General features: G+C 44.7%; 1 protein-coding gene across 1 annotated transcript in view; it reads right to left on the bottom strand.

Annotated features, from left to right (window-relative positions):
* Positions 1-11,567: 11,567 nt before the first annotated feature.
* Positions 11,568-15,801, bottom strand: part of LOC125448304 (nuclear receptor subfamily 4 group A member 1-like) — a 47,819-nt gene continuing 43,585 nt past the window's right edge. Inside the window, exon 7 of the mRNA XM_048523535.2 lies at positions 11,568-14,460. Coding sequence (XP_048379492.1) covers positions 14,204-14,460 — 257 coding nt within the window. The 3' untranslated portion in view covers positions 11,568-14,203. The remainder of the gene's footprint in view (positions 14,461-15,801) is intronic.

The following is a 15,801-nucleotide window of genomic DNA, read 5'->3' as shown; positions in this document are numbered from 1 at the left end:
AGGTTTACCAGACTGATTCCTGGGATGGCAGGACTGAGGTATGAAGAGAGACTGGATCAGTTTGGATTGTATTCACTGGAGTTTAGAAAAATGAGGGATAATCTCAGACAAACCTATAAAATTCTAACATGACCAGACAGGGTAAACACAGGGAGGATTTTGCTAATGACTTGGGAGTTCAGACCCGGGGGAGATCACAGTTTAATGATATTAGGTAGGCCATTTAGGAGTGAGAGGAGGAGAAATGTCTTCACCCAGTGAGCGGGGAGCCTGTGGAATTCTCTGCCTCAGAAAGTGTTCGAGGCCAAAACATTGAATGTTTTCAAAGAGGAGTTTGATACAGTTCTTGCATCCGAAATATTAACTCTGATTTATCTGCAAAGATGTTCCCAGACCTTCTCAGCACTTCCAGCAATGTCTGTTTTTTATTTTGTTTGTGTTTGAGTTAGCTATTGTAATAAAGCACCCCGACTCTGAAAACTAAAACTGAAACATCCAAAGAGGGAGCACCTTGCCCTGTAATCTGTAAAAGCAGTGTGAAAAGTGGTGTAACCTGCCTTTCAGAAACTTCTAGTGGTCAAATAAAATAATTCCCTGACACTCACTTTACAGTCAACAAGTAACAATTTATTTATATAACTCTAAAAGTAAACAAATTAACTAAACTATTAACAAATTGAATAATGCTTTCTGACTGCTAACTATTCCCAAATTAAACTAGATTCTAAGAGTATCTGTTCCAATTAATACAAGTCCCATTTATATAAAAATAAAATTAAAAAGTAGAATTTAAAGTCTCAAATTTACAGCCAGGTTATGTGCCTTCCAGCAAGTACGAGGGGGCATAGCTTTAAATTGAGGGGTGAAAGATGTAGGACAGATGTCAGAGGTAGTTTCTTTACTCAGAGAGTAGTAAGGGAATGGAACGCTTTGCCTGCAACGGTAGTAGATTCGCCAACTTTAAGTACATTTAAGTCGCCATTGGACAAGCATATGGACATACATGGAATAGTGTAGGTTAGATGGGCTTAAGATCGGTATGACAGGTCGGCACAACATCGAGGGCTGAAGGGCCTGTACTGTGCTGTAATGTTCTATGTTCTATGTTCTCCGTTGAATGCTCTGTCAGGAATGCCTTCTCTGTCAATTCTTCTGTCAGGAATATTAACTAGTTGTGCCAGAGGTACCATTGTTCTTTAGATTGTGCTTTCTCTAAGACTAAGAGAAGACTGTGAGAGTCAGCAATTTTCTCTTGAGAGCTGAGAGTTGTTAACTCTGGCAGATGGCAGTTAGTTCTCTGGTCTTTGTCCAACTGCCCTTTTCTCTTATACCTTTCATGACATATCAATTTCTTACACTAGTATTGGTCTCATTGTTGTTAAAGCCATCAGATTTAAGTTTAATTAGTTTTTGATATCTCAGTGCCTGATTCAATTTGATTGGCTAAATTCAAAACTTGTTATCTTGGTAAAAACTGCTGCTTGGCCTTCTCTAGCCTTTTGATGCAAATGTTTCGATTTGGGTGATCTCTGTGTAGCTGCAAACTTTAAAGTTGCTGCTCACAAGCATGCTTTTTAAATTTCTACGCATAGAGAAAGCACATCATCTTTTAAAGGGACCGTGCACTGCTTTCCCCCTTAACATTTTACAAACACAAAATTCTAAATTCCTGTCACCAACTCTGTTTAATCTTTCGCTCACCTCAGATACATTCTGCAACTGTGAGGTCTCAGACCTACCAACTGTTCCTTAGTTAATTGTAAAGGCCCTCTTATTTTGTGTCCAATATCGACTCAAATGGAGTAAACAATATAAATGGGATACCATTATCCCAATCATTTTGGTAATCCTGACAATAAGCCCTTAGCATGGTCTTTAGGGTCTGATGCCACCTTTACAATGCTCCCTGAGATTCAGGATGGTACGCACTTGATATAAAGTGTTGGATGCCTAAACTATCCATGACCTCCTTAAATTGCTTAGCATTAAAATTGGACCCCAACCTCTCTGGGTAGTCCATAACAGGTAAAGAAAGTAAGCAACTGCTCCACAACCTTTTTTGCTTGACATTCCGTAACGGAATTGCTTCCGGAAACTTGGTAGACACATCCATTGTGGTTAGCAGATACCAGTTCCCACTTTTGGTTTTAGGGAGGGGGCCTACACAATTAAGCATATCCCATGTGAAAGATTCTTCAAATGCAGGAATTGGCATCAAAGGCTCTGATTTTATCACCGCCTGTGGCTTTCCTACATATGTTACAGGTACAGCAAAATACAACCACATCTTTATGTATTCCAAGCCAATAGAAATGCTTCTGTATCTTAGCCTGAGTCTTCCTCACTTCTCGATGACCCCCTACAGGTAATTGATATGCTACCCACAATACTTCCTGTCTCCATACTACCGGCAACACAATCAGGTTTAACTTTGCCCATTTCTCGTCTGCACTAACCTGCTAACATCTCCAATTCCATTGTAAGATTCTATCCTTAAGTTAATAGCATTCTCGAATAGACTCTGAGTCCTTTTCCGAACAGGATTTGTGATATAAATTCATTCTCGTTGTGGCTTTCTATTGTAACTCCAGTAATCTTTCAGAACTAAACACCTCTGCCTGATACTCTACCTGCTTAAGTTTTTCTTTTACCATCTCATCAAACAGAGTGTCAGCTAACTGCACCCCGACTCCTTCACCTTTCTCTTTTGTTCTCCCTTCTTATTTTAACTTACGGCTGTGGAATCTTGTCACCACACAGTCTAGAAAAATTCCAGGGTATTTTGTTTTAACTCCTCAGTTCCCCAGGGCTTTTTTTTGGCTTTTCCACTACAATGGACATCATTCCCATTTGTGATCCAGCTATATCATTTCCAAGAATAAACTGTATTCCTGGAATAGCCGATTTTTCCATCAATCCCACTATCACTTTCCAAGTCTTAATAGGACTTTGTAGCCTTACTTTACACAGGGGAACACTAATTCTCATAGAACATAGAACAGTACAGCGCAGTACAGGCCCTTCGGCCCTCGATGTTGCGCCGACCTGTGAAACCAATCTGAAGCCCATCTCACTTACACTATTCCATTATCGTCCATATGTTTATCCAATGACCATTTAAATGCTCTTAAACTTGGTGAGTCTACTACTGTTGCAGGCAGGGCATTCCACACCCTTACTAGTCTCTGAGTAAAGAACCTACCTCTGACATCTGTCCTATATCTATCACCCCTCAATTTAAAGCTATGCCCCCTCGTGCTAGCCATCTCCATCCGAGGAAAAAGGCTCTCCCTATCCACCCTATCTAATCCCCCTCTGATCATCTTGTATGTCTCTATTAGGTCACCTCCTTACCTTTTTCACTGTAACAAAAACAGCCTCAAGTCCCTCAGTCTTTCCTCATAAGACCTTCCCTCTATACCAGGCAACATCCTGGTAAATCTCCTCTGCACCCTTTCCAACGCTTCCACATGCTTCCTATAATGTACAAAACACTGTACAAAATTTAATTGGTTTTTGGTATCTAAGTGCCTGATTCAATTTGATTGGCTAAAATCAAAACTTGTGTCTTGGTAAAAACTGCTGCTTGGCTTGCTACAGCCTTTTGATACAAATGTTTCAATTTGGGTGATCCCTGTGTAGCTGCCAACTTCTATACTGTACAAAACGCTAGTGCGGCCTCACTTGGAATATTGCGTGCAGTTCTGGCCGCCCCATTACAGGAAGGATGTGGAAGCATTGGAAAAGGTGCAGAGGAGATTTACCAGGATGTTGCCTGGTCTGGAGCACAGGCCCTCTGAAGAAAGGCTGAGGGACTTGGGTCTGTTCTCATTGGAGAGAAGAAGGCTAAGAGGGTATTTAATAGAGACATACAAGATGATCAGAGGATTAGATAGGGTGGACAGTGAGAGTCTTTTTCCGAGGATGAAGATGTCAGCTTGTACGAGGGGGCAGAGCTACAAATTGAGGGGGTGATAGATTTAAGACAGATGTCAGAGGCAGGTTAAACAGGGGCATTTAAACAGTCCTTGGGTAAGCATATGGATAATGATGGGATAGTGTAGGGGGAATGGGCTTAGATTAGTTCACAGGTTGGCGCAACATCGAGGGCCGAAGGGCCTATTCCGCGCTGTATTGTTCTATGTTCTAATGTGGCGACCAGAAGATTATCGCGCTTTCGGGGATTATTTCAGAGGGAATGCAAATACTATCATCTCTTACTGTTAGAGACTGACTAGCTCCCATATCTCTCAATATTTTAACTTCTTTACCTATTGAGAGATATGGGAGCTAGTCAGTCCCTGACACTCACTTTACAATCAACAAGTAACAATTTATTGATCTAACTCTTAATAGTGAACAAATTAACTACACTACTACCAAACCGAATACAGCCCTTCTAACTATAAACTATTCCTGAATTAAATAAGATTCTAATAGTATGCTGTTCTAATAAATATAAGTCCCATATATATAAAAATAAAATAAAGTAGAATTTACTCTCTCAAAATTACAGCCAAATTATGTGCCTTCTTGAATGTTCTGTGCATTCTCCACCAAATGTTCTGTCAGGAATGCCTTCTCAGTTGATTCTTCTCTCAGGGATATTAACTAATTGTGCCATAGATATCTTTGTTCTTTAGAGGGTGCTTTCTCTAAAACTTGGAGAAGACTGTGAGAGCCAACAATCCTCTCTTGAGAGCTGAGAGTTATAAACTCTGGCAAATGGCAGTTAATTCTCCTGTCTTTGTCCAACTGCCCTCTCCTTCTGTACCCTTGATGACATATCAATTTCTTACACTAGGATTGGTCCTATGTTGTCCAAGCCATCAGATTTAAATTTAATTGGTTTTTGGTTTCTAAGTGTCTGGTTCAATTCGATTGGCTAAATTCAAAACTTGTTGTCTTGGTAACAAAACAAAACTGCTGCTTGGCCTGCTACAGCCTTTTGATACAAATGTTTCGATTTGGGTTATCCCTGTGTAGCTGCAAACTTTCAAGCTGCTACTCACAGACATCCTTTCTAAATCTCTAACCATAGAAATAGCACATCAACTCTTAAAGGGACCACACAATGCTTCCCCCTTGCATTTTACAAACACTAAATTCTAACTTCCTGCCTCCCAACCCACAAGTACTCTACCCAACTTTGCAATAATATAGTTCTTAGGGCTAGAAGGATCAATGGGAGAAAGTGGGAACAGGGTAATGAGTTGGATGATGATTACCGAATAGCAGACCAGGCTTGAAGAACTGAATGGCCTACACCAACTCTTATTTTTCTGTTTCTCTCGAAGACCCCAAAAACAAATTGCTCACTTGGCTTACTACTCCTGAACATGGGTTCCCTATCTTCAAACAGGCTTCGAGGGTGCCTTCCTCTCTTGACACTCCCACAACCTTCTGCTTCTAGAGCTTTCTTCTGATTGACTTATAAGCTTCTCAGGACTTCAACCAGAGCGGACTGTTTGGAGACAGCTGCTAACAGCACCTCTGCAGTTCTTGGACCCTCAGCCCTGCGTGAACATGTATCTGATTCCTCCTCTTTCTCTCTCTCTTTTTCTCAGATGTAACACTCCTGTCAGCAAACACCACAGCAGTGTTCTCCCTCAATGGTATGCTGGTCATATCACTAAAATTACATGACTTGTCAATGCTGCTTTGAACTCAATGTTCAAAATGACTTTCTGACTTTGAAAAGAATGTCAGATCTTCACAGAACTGCAAGCTAACATCCATTTCTCTTCCACTTCAGAATGAGAGTTCAACAATCAAAAAACTAAATTATAAACCTTTACAGCATTACGTAAGACCATAAGAGTTACATGGAACTATACAGCACAGGAACAGGCCCTTCGGCCCACAATGTTGTGCCAAACATGATGCCAAACTAAACCAATCCCCTCTGCCTGCCCTTGGTCCATATCCCTCCATTCTCTGCACCTTCATGTGCTTATCTAAAAGCCCCTTAAACTGCACCTATCGTATCTGCCTCCACAACCAACCCTGGCAGCACGTTCCAGTCTCCTACCAGTCTGTGTGTCAGACAAATTGCCCCTCACATTTCTTTTGAACTTTCCCCATCTCACAATAAATGCATGCCCCTTAGAATTAGATATTTCAACTCTGGGAAAAAGATTCTGACTGTCAACCCTATCTGTGCATCTCATTACATTATTGACTTCTATAAGTCTCCCCTCAGCCTCCACTATTCCGGGGGAAAGACCCCTAGTTTGTCATCCCTCTCCTTCACGCTCATACCCTCTAATCCAGGCAGCATCCTGGTAAACCTCTTCTGCACCCTCTCCAAAGCCTCCACATCCCTCCTGTAATTTGGGGCCAGAGTTGAACACAATACTCTAAGTGTGGCCTAACCAAAGTCTTATAAAGCTGCAACATGTCATCCTGACTCTTGCACTCAATTCCCTGACCAATAAAGACAAGCATGCCATATTAGATTAGATTACCTACAGTGTGGAAACAGGCTCGTTGGCCCAACAAGTCCACACCGCCCTTTGGAGCATCCCACCCAGACCCATCCCCCTATTACCCACACACCCCTGAACACTATGGGCAATTTAGCATGGCCGATCCACCTAGCCTGCACATCTTTGGACTGTGGGATGAAAGCGGAGCACCCAGAGGAAACCCATGCAGTTCAGGGAGAATGTGCAAACTCCACACAGACAGTCGCCCGAGGCTGGAATCGAACCCGGGTCCCTGGCGCTGTGAGGCTGCAGTGCTAACCACTGAGCCACCGTGCCGCCCTTGCCTTCTTTAGCACAGTTAGGAGCAGATTAGGCCACTCAGCTCTGTTCCAACATTCAACATCATCAGGGTTCATCTGACTACGCTACATATCTCCCAGTCAAGGTGTGCAAGGGACATATGGGTGATGAGTGATACCACAAAGTGACCAGAGATGGCCATATCTGTAGTGGATAAAAAGGAACCAGCGAGACCATGTGAAATGTCATTGACAAGGGGGTGGGTTGGGGTTTTTTTCTGTTCTTTATTCTTTCAGGGGATGTGGCCCAGTATGTGCTGCCGATCCCTAATTGCCCTTGAACTGAGCATCTTCACTCGGTCATTTCAGAGGCTGGTTAAGAGTCAACATCATTGGTTGTGGGCCTGGAGTCACTTGTATGCCAAACCAGGAAAGGGGCAGTTTTCCTTCCCTGAAGGACATTATCCTTTTTTATAGAATCCCCACAGCATGGAAACAGGCCATTCAGCCCAACAAGTCCACACCAACTCTTTGAAGAGCATCCCAGCCAGACCCATCCCCCTACGCTATCACTGTAACCTTGCATTACCTATGGTAAATGCACCGAACCTACACATCCCTAAACATTATAGATAATTTAGCATGGACAATCCACCCAACCTACACACCTTTGGATTGTGAGAGGAGGCCAGAGCAGCCAGTGGAAACCCACACAGACACGGGGAGAACATGCAACCTCCACACAGACAGTGGTCCAAGTCTGGAATCAAGCACGGGTCCCTGGCACTGTGAGGCACTGACGCTAACCACTGAGCCACCAGGCTGCCCCAAAGTGAGCCCGATAAAGTTTTACAACAATCAATGGTTGCACGGTCGCCATTACAGACACAAACTGTCAAGTCCTGATTTATGAATTGACTTGAAACTCCAACACTGCCATGGCGGGATTTGAACCTGTGTTAGAATTTTAGCCTGGACTTCTGGATTGCGAGTCCACTGACACTACCCTATTACTGCTACCCAGAATGCTGAAGTGCCCATAGTGTTCAGGGATATGCAGGCCAGGTGGATTAGCCATTGGAAATGTAGGGTTACAGGGATAGGGTAGAGTGGTGGGTCTGGGTAAGATGCTCTTTAGAGGATCAGTGCAGACTCGATGGGCCAAATGGTCTCTTTCTGCACTGTAGGAATTCTATGATTCAGGTGGGGACAAGAGGAGCTAGCTAAAATGGTGGCAAGCTAGATTAGCCGTGATGTATTAAAAGGCAGAGCAGGTGTGATGGGCCAAATGGCCTACTGCTGCTCCAAATTTCTATGATTCTGATTGTTCCTCTCAGCTGCCCCCTTGGATACACCATGCCCCTTCTTTACCAACTGCTACCTCAAACTGACATGACCTCCCAGTCTGAATCATCCTCCAATTTATAAAAGCACAGCTAGCTATGCAGATTGTATTGTAGCACACAGAGTGTTCAGGGGATTGATTTCTCCCTGTACTGGTTCGCACAATGCTGTTTTGCTTTGAGGTTGTGTAAAAGAGGTTGGTACACAATGAGCCCAACTGGCTGATGGCACCTGACTCATCCTTCTGCTTTTAGAGATTGCAATCAGGTACGTCGTTTGCAAAGCATTACAGATGTCTTTGTTTACAGAGAAAACAAGCTACTGCTTACAGCCTGATATAATGGCACACTGGCAAACATACCAGGGCACAGTGATTGTACACAAGACTGTAGGATGTCGGAGCAGAAGGAAGCCAGAGTCTTCCCTGTCATGCAATGAAATCATGGCTGACCTGACAATCCCAAATAACAAAGTGTGAAGCTGGATGAACACAGCAGGCCAAGCAGCATCTCAGGAGCACAAAAGCTGACGTTTCGGGCCGAGACCCTTCATCAGAGAGGGGGATGGGGAGAGGGTTCTGGAATAAATAGGGAGAGAGGGGGAGGCAGACCGAAGATGGACAGAAAAGAAGATAGGTGGAGAGGAGAGTATAGGTGGGGAAGTAGGGAGGGGGTAGGTCAGTCCAGGGGGAGAAGGGGAGATTTTGAAGCTCGTGAAGTCCACATTGATACCATTGGGCTGCAGGGTTCCCAAGCGGAATATGAGTTGCTTCACAAGGGCTTCACAAAGTCAGGACCCCAAGTACAGTCACAAGCTGAAATATTGGCATCACAAACTCTGAGGCACCAAATGGTTACCATAGAGCTCTGACTGAGTTCTAACAGCTTGATCCCTCTCTAACAAGCCCCTGCTCATTCAGTTCTAACCATTTGGCGGCGGAGGAGGGGGGGGGGGGCGCAGGCATTTGCAAACCTCAAAATGGGAGACTGGAAGGGAGAAGAGACACTGACTCGGAGAGAGGAACAACAAGGGAGTAGATTGAGAGACAGACACTCTTATAAATACTCAGTCTCTCTCACACACACACACACTCACACAGAAATGGACAACCTGTTTCACACCTTCCTTCAGTTTTCACACTCCAAGCTCAGGGCTGAGTCTCCATCCATTCCCCGCAGAGCCAGTATCTATCCTTGGCAGAGGTTTTGGAATGCTGCATTTGCAGAGTTGAAATTCTGTTTGGTGGCCACGCTCTGGGTGAAAACGATTTTCCTCACATGCTCGCTGAACCTCCTGCTCCTGACCCTCAATCTATGCCCCTGGTCACTGAGCCCTCCAAGGGGAAAAGTTCCACCATGCCTCTGCCCCTCTTCTTAATCTCCTCTGCTCTAACGAAAATCTCTATCTGTCTATCTCTCTTCATAACTGAAACTCTCCAGGCCACACAACATCCAGTAAATCCCCTCTGCTCCACACCAGGCAACCTCCTGGTAAATCCCCTCTGCTCCACACCAGGCAACATCCTGGTAAATCTCCTCTGCTCCACACCAGGCAACCTCCTGGTAAATCCCCTCTGCTCCACACCAGGCAACATCCTGGTAAATCTCCTCTGCTCCACACCAGGCAACATCTTGGTAAATCTCCTCTGCTCAACACCAGGCAACATCCTGGTAAATCTCCTCTGCTCCATGCCAGGCAACATCCTGGTAAATCCCCTCTGCTCCATGCCAGGCAATGTCCTGGTAATTCCCCTCTGCTCCTGACCAGGCAACTTCCTGGTAAATCCCCTCTGCTTCACACCAGGCAACATCCTGGTAAATCCCCTCTGCTCCACGCCAGGCAACATCCTGGTAAATCCCCTCTGCTCCATGCCAGGCAATGTCCTGGTAATTCCCCTCTGCTCCTGACCAGGCAACATCCTGGTAAATCCCTTCTGCTCCACACCAGGCAACATCCTGATAAATCCCCTCTACATTATTTCCAGTGCAATCACATCTCTCCTATAACGTGGATTCCAAAAGTGCACACAGTCAATCTTTTATACAGTTCCAGCATCACCCCCTGCTCTTAAATTCTATGCCTTGGCAAGTGAAGGCAAGTATCCCACACTTTATCCATCCGTCCTGATACCTCGAGGGACCCATGTCCAAGCACACCAACTACCCCCTGCTCCTCTGTGCTTTCCATGGTCCTACCATTCATTATGGATTCCCTTGCCTTGTTTGTCTGGAGGAAGACACTGACAACATTCACTGTCGAAAATAATACACTTCACTGAAATGCTGCAGTCAGGTCATTTAATGTTCTCATTAGAAAGGTGCATGTCAGCAGTAAGATCATACAATACGTATAGGTAGCAGGGCTGACTAGAAATTCTGAAAGGAGGTCCAGGCCAATAAAGCCACATGATAATTGCTGGGTTGGGGGCGGGGGTGTGAAAGGGTTGAGGGTGTATTTGCAGGACTCAGGAGATTAGCTCAGCTCCAGGCCCCACAGACAACAATCGCCCTGCCTGCCCTCGGGCTGTTCAACTGCTGGACGCTCTGCAGCACGTCCATGGACTGCCACAGCAGCGCTACGTCCACTCGCTTGAATTCAGCAAAGCCTTGTCGGAGCCATAATCCTGCTCCCTCCCCCCTCCCACTCTGTCTCAAGGTTTATAAACCTTCGGGAGATTGCTGGCTCAGTCATTGAAAGTCACGCTGACTTGTTTTAGTAATGGTGGGTGTAGTATAGATGGTGGACTGAGTTTGGGAGGGAGGCAGGCAGTGGCTGATCTCATGTTAACAAACCTCAACGTCCCCTCTGGCACTGATCCACTGTAAGGCCCACCCCTCACACTGTTATACAACAATGAACTGTGGATGCTGAAGGTCTAAAGCGACAACAGAAATTTGCTGGAGAAACTCAGCCGGTCTGGCAGCATCTTTGGAGAGAGAAAAACGTTACAGTGACACCATTCTGACAGAGGGTCACTAGACTGGAAACGTTAACTTTGTCTCCCTCTTCACAGATGCTGCCAGTCCGGTTGAGTTTCTCCAGCAAATTTCTGTGTGTTTCACATTCTGTTCGCTGCTTGGGACACTGGTCAACCTTCGGTGGTGCCCGGCTCTCCTTGGCTGCTGCCTTCCGCAGTATGTGCTTCTCACGCAAGAGCTTGCCAATGTGAGACTGGGCACCGCACTTAGGCGGGCAATACCGATTGCTGGCACCCTTATCTCAACTTTCGTTCTTCTCACGCGTTGTAGGTGATGCATGTGAGAAATTCGAGGCAGCGGGTCTTTTATTGGGAGGTGGATGAGACTTAATGCGGTAATAAAATGTGAGGCTGGATGAACACAGCAGGCCAAGCAGCATCTCAGGAGCACAAAAGCTGACGTTTCGGGCCTAGACCCTTCATCAGAGAGGGGGATGGGGTGCTCCTGAGATGCTGCTTGGCCTGCTGTGTTCATCCAGCCTCACATTTTATTATCCTGGAATTCTCCAGCATCTGCAGTTCCCATTATCTCTGAGACTTAATGCGGTGACTGTTTGTGAATGCGCGCTACACCAGGTTCGGAGCAGGGCTGAAACAGACAGAAGTTTTTATGAGCACTAACTCCACAAGTGACCACCCCCGCCCCCCATGCACAATATGTGCACAGAACAGATATGTCAATAGGAGAAACTACTTTCGGAGAGGACAGTTTCTTAAAACATCGAGTTAAACGTCTTGACGTCATACCCTAACATTGGAAAAAATCGGTTTAAAAATATATATTAACAATAGAAAAGTTTATGCATTTTGCAACAACATCTTACATTTTCTCCGAGATTACAAAGTCTAATTCATAGGCAGGTGGGCCTTAATAGGGACCAGCTGAACCATCGACCCGCCATAGTGGGATCAGTGGTTCTGAAAAACCAAGAAATCCTCCGCAGTGGAAAGTTATCGTTTCGGGTTCAGGACCTGGATGAGATCGGACGGTGTTAGACGAGTTGGGCCGAAGAGCCCGTTTCCGTGCTGTATGACTCGATGATACTTCACACTCTAGACACAATCGAAAGCTGCAGCATTTTCTGCTTTTCTTTCAGACTTCCAGCACCTAGAGTATTTTGCTTTCATGACACTGGGCACGCCGTTTCTCCAGGATTTCCAAAGCCTCGCCGTTGTGATGGATGGGTGCATCCTCCCATTCTGAACCCCGATCCCTGCAGTCGCTCGCAAATACGGTCCGCGTTAGGAGCCTGGTTGAAGGTTGCAATTGCGGCTATGACTTTATGCTTGAGCTGCCCCATTGTAAAGGTCCGAATTCAGAAGCAGAAGCAAACTTCAAAAGTGTACAGATGAGGGTCCAACACTCTGACTACACGTGGTTTAATTCATTGCACAATTTCCTGAAAACATCAGAATCAAACACCTTCTGTACATGAAGCCCGGTAAGGCACTGTCCATAAATCTGTGGGGTTTTTATAACCGATATAAAATATACATATTTCCATTCTGGCATCAGACATGTTAAGTACTACAATTTATTCAGTGCTCGCCCTTTCAGTTGAAAGCATGCTATTCCCAGTCATAATGCTCTCGATATAGGATAAAATCAGATAATTATTCCTAGCCATGACAGTACAATATATTTCTTTCACCCTTGCTCCCTCACAAGGTCAACCAGTCAACAGAATGATTGATTTGAACCTTTTGTCATGTGGGTGGCCATAAACTGAAGCCAGGAATAACCACGTGAAAATGTTCACAGTCCACATAAGGAACCAAAGAACCCCCTGGCAGATGTGATCAATACGATTTGCAGCTGTAGCTAAGGAGCCAACTAATAGTAAAATGAATGAAAGGAATCACAGACGACACTCCCCATCTCCACTGCCATTGCCACCAACTCTGCCTGTCCCACCTGCCTGAATCTCCCTTCCAACTCAACCCATAACGTTTCCACTCGACCAATAGACTTTGCTCTCTCATACACAATTCTCAAAACTTTCTCATAAGGGGGTACGACAAACTCAAATTGATCCACTCTTATATCCAGGACATTTGTCTTTATTCATTCATTCACAGGACGTCAGCATCACTGGCTGGGCCCATCATTTACTAACCATCCCTAACTGCCCTTGAGAAGGTGGTGACGAGCTGCCTTCTTGAACTGCTGCAGTCCATGGGTTGCAGGGTCACCCACAGTGCTGTTAGAGAAGAAAACATACCTTAGCAAGACAAATAACCTTTTTAAAACATCCAAGCTCGTCCCATTAATTTGTGTCATGTTATGTTAGCGCAGTCTTCATAACTAACAGCTTCCAGTCAGGGCTGTCTGCATCTTCAGTATTGCCTTACATTTTATTTTTGCTAAACCATAGCGTAAAATATTCATGCAGAATGCATAGTGACATTGTTCAAGGTTTAGTCTGTCACATTTCAGGCTTCTCAGTCCTGACTGTCTGGGACTGGCCTTGAAAAAACCTTTTGAAGATTGAAGTATCACATTGTTACCAAATGTTCTTTCAAAATCCATCTCAGATAGCTTTAGTCTTTTCAAAGATGACAAGGTTGGACATGGTATTCCGACGTCTGGCACATGATTACAAATCCAGCGAGACAGATAAAGCACATATCCATTTTCTTAGATAGCTGATGACCGAAATAGGTTCAGTCTTGATTTTTCCCATTTGGCCCTGATCATGTTCCTTGATTTGTGATTCTTTAGCTGTGATAGATGGCTATAATTAAGAGTCTACAGCACAGAAAAGGCATCCCATTGCATTTGTTCTTAAGTTTAGGATTTAGGGCCATGACAATATGAGGCAGAGGGAGAGAATGTCTCTAACCAGTGCTGTTATCTTCTCTGAGAACATCTGATCTCTCAAGTCTGTCAAAGCGATATGGCTAGATTGTTTTGTAGAAGCTGCAATGTAGCAAAGGGACAATTTTTTCTCCAATAACCTGTAATGCTGAATAAAATACAAACAGTATTTTTTGAAAAACAGCAAACCCAATTAGCGCATAGCATGTTTGTCCAATTCCTGAAGCCATCTGATTTTTGAACCGGTTCCAGTGTAAGTTGAACTCCCTGCTCATACTGCATCATCAAAGATGATTGCTGGGGTCCAGTTCAACAGTCACATAGCTCAGCAGCTTCTCTAGAAAGGCAACGTGTCCAAGAATAGCTTATCGACAATGGCAGGTGGAGGAACCAGGTCAGCGAGTTTCAGGTAGAAAATGCGTTGCAGTCCTTGTGTGCAGAGTGTACATAGTTCCGGCAGCTTGCCCAGAAGTTTGGATAAGTAGTTTGGCCGCATTTGCTCACCCGCACTGGATGTGACATGGTCTTTCAGACACGTTATTATCTTGGTCTGCAGATCTTCGACCTTCTTGGGTTCTTTCAAGCCATGCCGGTCTGAAACATCGCAAAAACCAACACAAGCCCATGAAACTACTTTTCAGAAATGAACACATCAACAACAAAGCAAATATTTGAAGAACTATTGCCCATTTGAAGGAAAAGTCCTCCCACACTCACATAATGATAGATGATCTTCAGTTCAATCTAAAGACAGAGAGCAAACAGAGAAACAGCTTGCATGCTATGATTCCCACTCACCATCCACTCTCTCAGGCTCCCCCTACCCTACTTCATCAGGTAGGATCTTAGGTACAAACTTCCCTTTGGCTGTCCCACAATTCCCTAATTCTAAGAGGCCGAGTTGAAGAGGTATGGGAGGCCTGTGACCATAATCGGAGAGGAGTACCAGGCCAAGAGAAACAGAAAATGCTCAGAGAAGTAAAGACGAAAGAGTACTAAAGAGCACTGGGGTGACATGCTGGCTCAGTGGTTAGCACCACTGCCTCACAGCACCAGGGATCTGGGTTCAATTCCACGCCCAGGCAACTGTCTGTGTGGAGTTTGCACATTGTCCCCTTGTCTGTGTGGGTTTCCTCCCACAGTCCAAAGATGTGTAGGTTCGGTAGATTGACTATGCTAAGTTGCCCATAGTGTTCAGGGATGTGTAGATTATGTGGGTTATAGGGGAATGGGTCTGGGTGGGATGCTCTGAGGGTCAGTGTGGACTTGATGGGCTGAAGGGCCTGTTTCCACACTGTATGGATTCTTTTAAAAAAAGTACTGGTTTGTATTTACCCTGAATTCTTGTTGGCGATGTAATTTAAGAGAACAGAGTTTATATATCAAGTTGCACACACATTGGTCATATATTGGCCAGCCAAGGTTGAAGGACCCCCCAAACCTCTGGTTTGAGGCCGAAATCCCGAGAGCTACCACTGGCTACTCTGGGGTGAAGAGTTGCTGAACTTCGCTGCATGCTATTTTGGACACTGTGAAAGTTTGTCTTAGAGGGAGCTGCTGCGTGGGCAAGCTGAATGTGAGAGCCAGCAGTAGTTACAGCTGCTGCAAGTCAGAGGTGAATAACTCAAAGCAATTTACATTTATGCCCAAACCTAGGTAAGTGCTCAAACTGAATTGCTGCCTCATTTCACATTTCAGCTGCTTTGTCTCGCTTCATAAAATCCTGTCCAGTGGAGTTTGAGAGGATCACTTGTCCACATATTATTACAAGGTCTACAGTCAGAAGGCTTATTATTCAAAACAGATTTAGTTTGCGTTATCAAACTACAGAGTACTACAGGACAAATCAGTGAAGTGAAAGCTGATTACTTCTTTAATTTGTAGATGCAAATCCTTGGAGTCAGTTATTAGCCTCCTCATTTCCTGAGCTGAAGG

Source organism: Stegostoma tigrinum, chromosome X (genome assembly GCF_030684315.1).
Source record: "Stegostoma tigrinum isolate sSteTig4 chromosome X, sSteTig4.hap1, whole genome shotgun sequence".
NCBI lineage: Eukaryota > Metazoa > Chordata > Chondrichthyes > Orectolobiformes > Stegostomatidae > Stegostoma > Stegostoma tigrinum.
The sequence above is the reverse complement of the archived record's forward strand: the minus strand, read 5'-3'. Positions and strand labels throughout refer to the sequence as shown.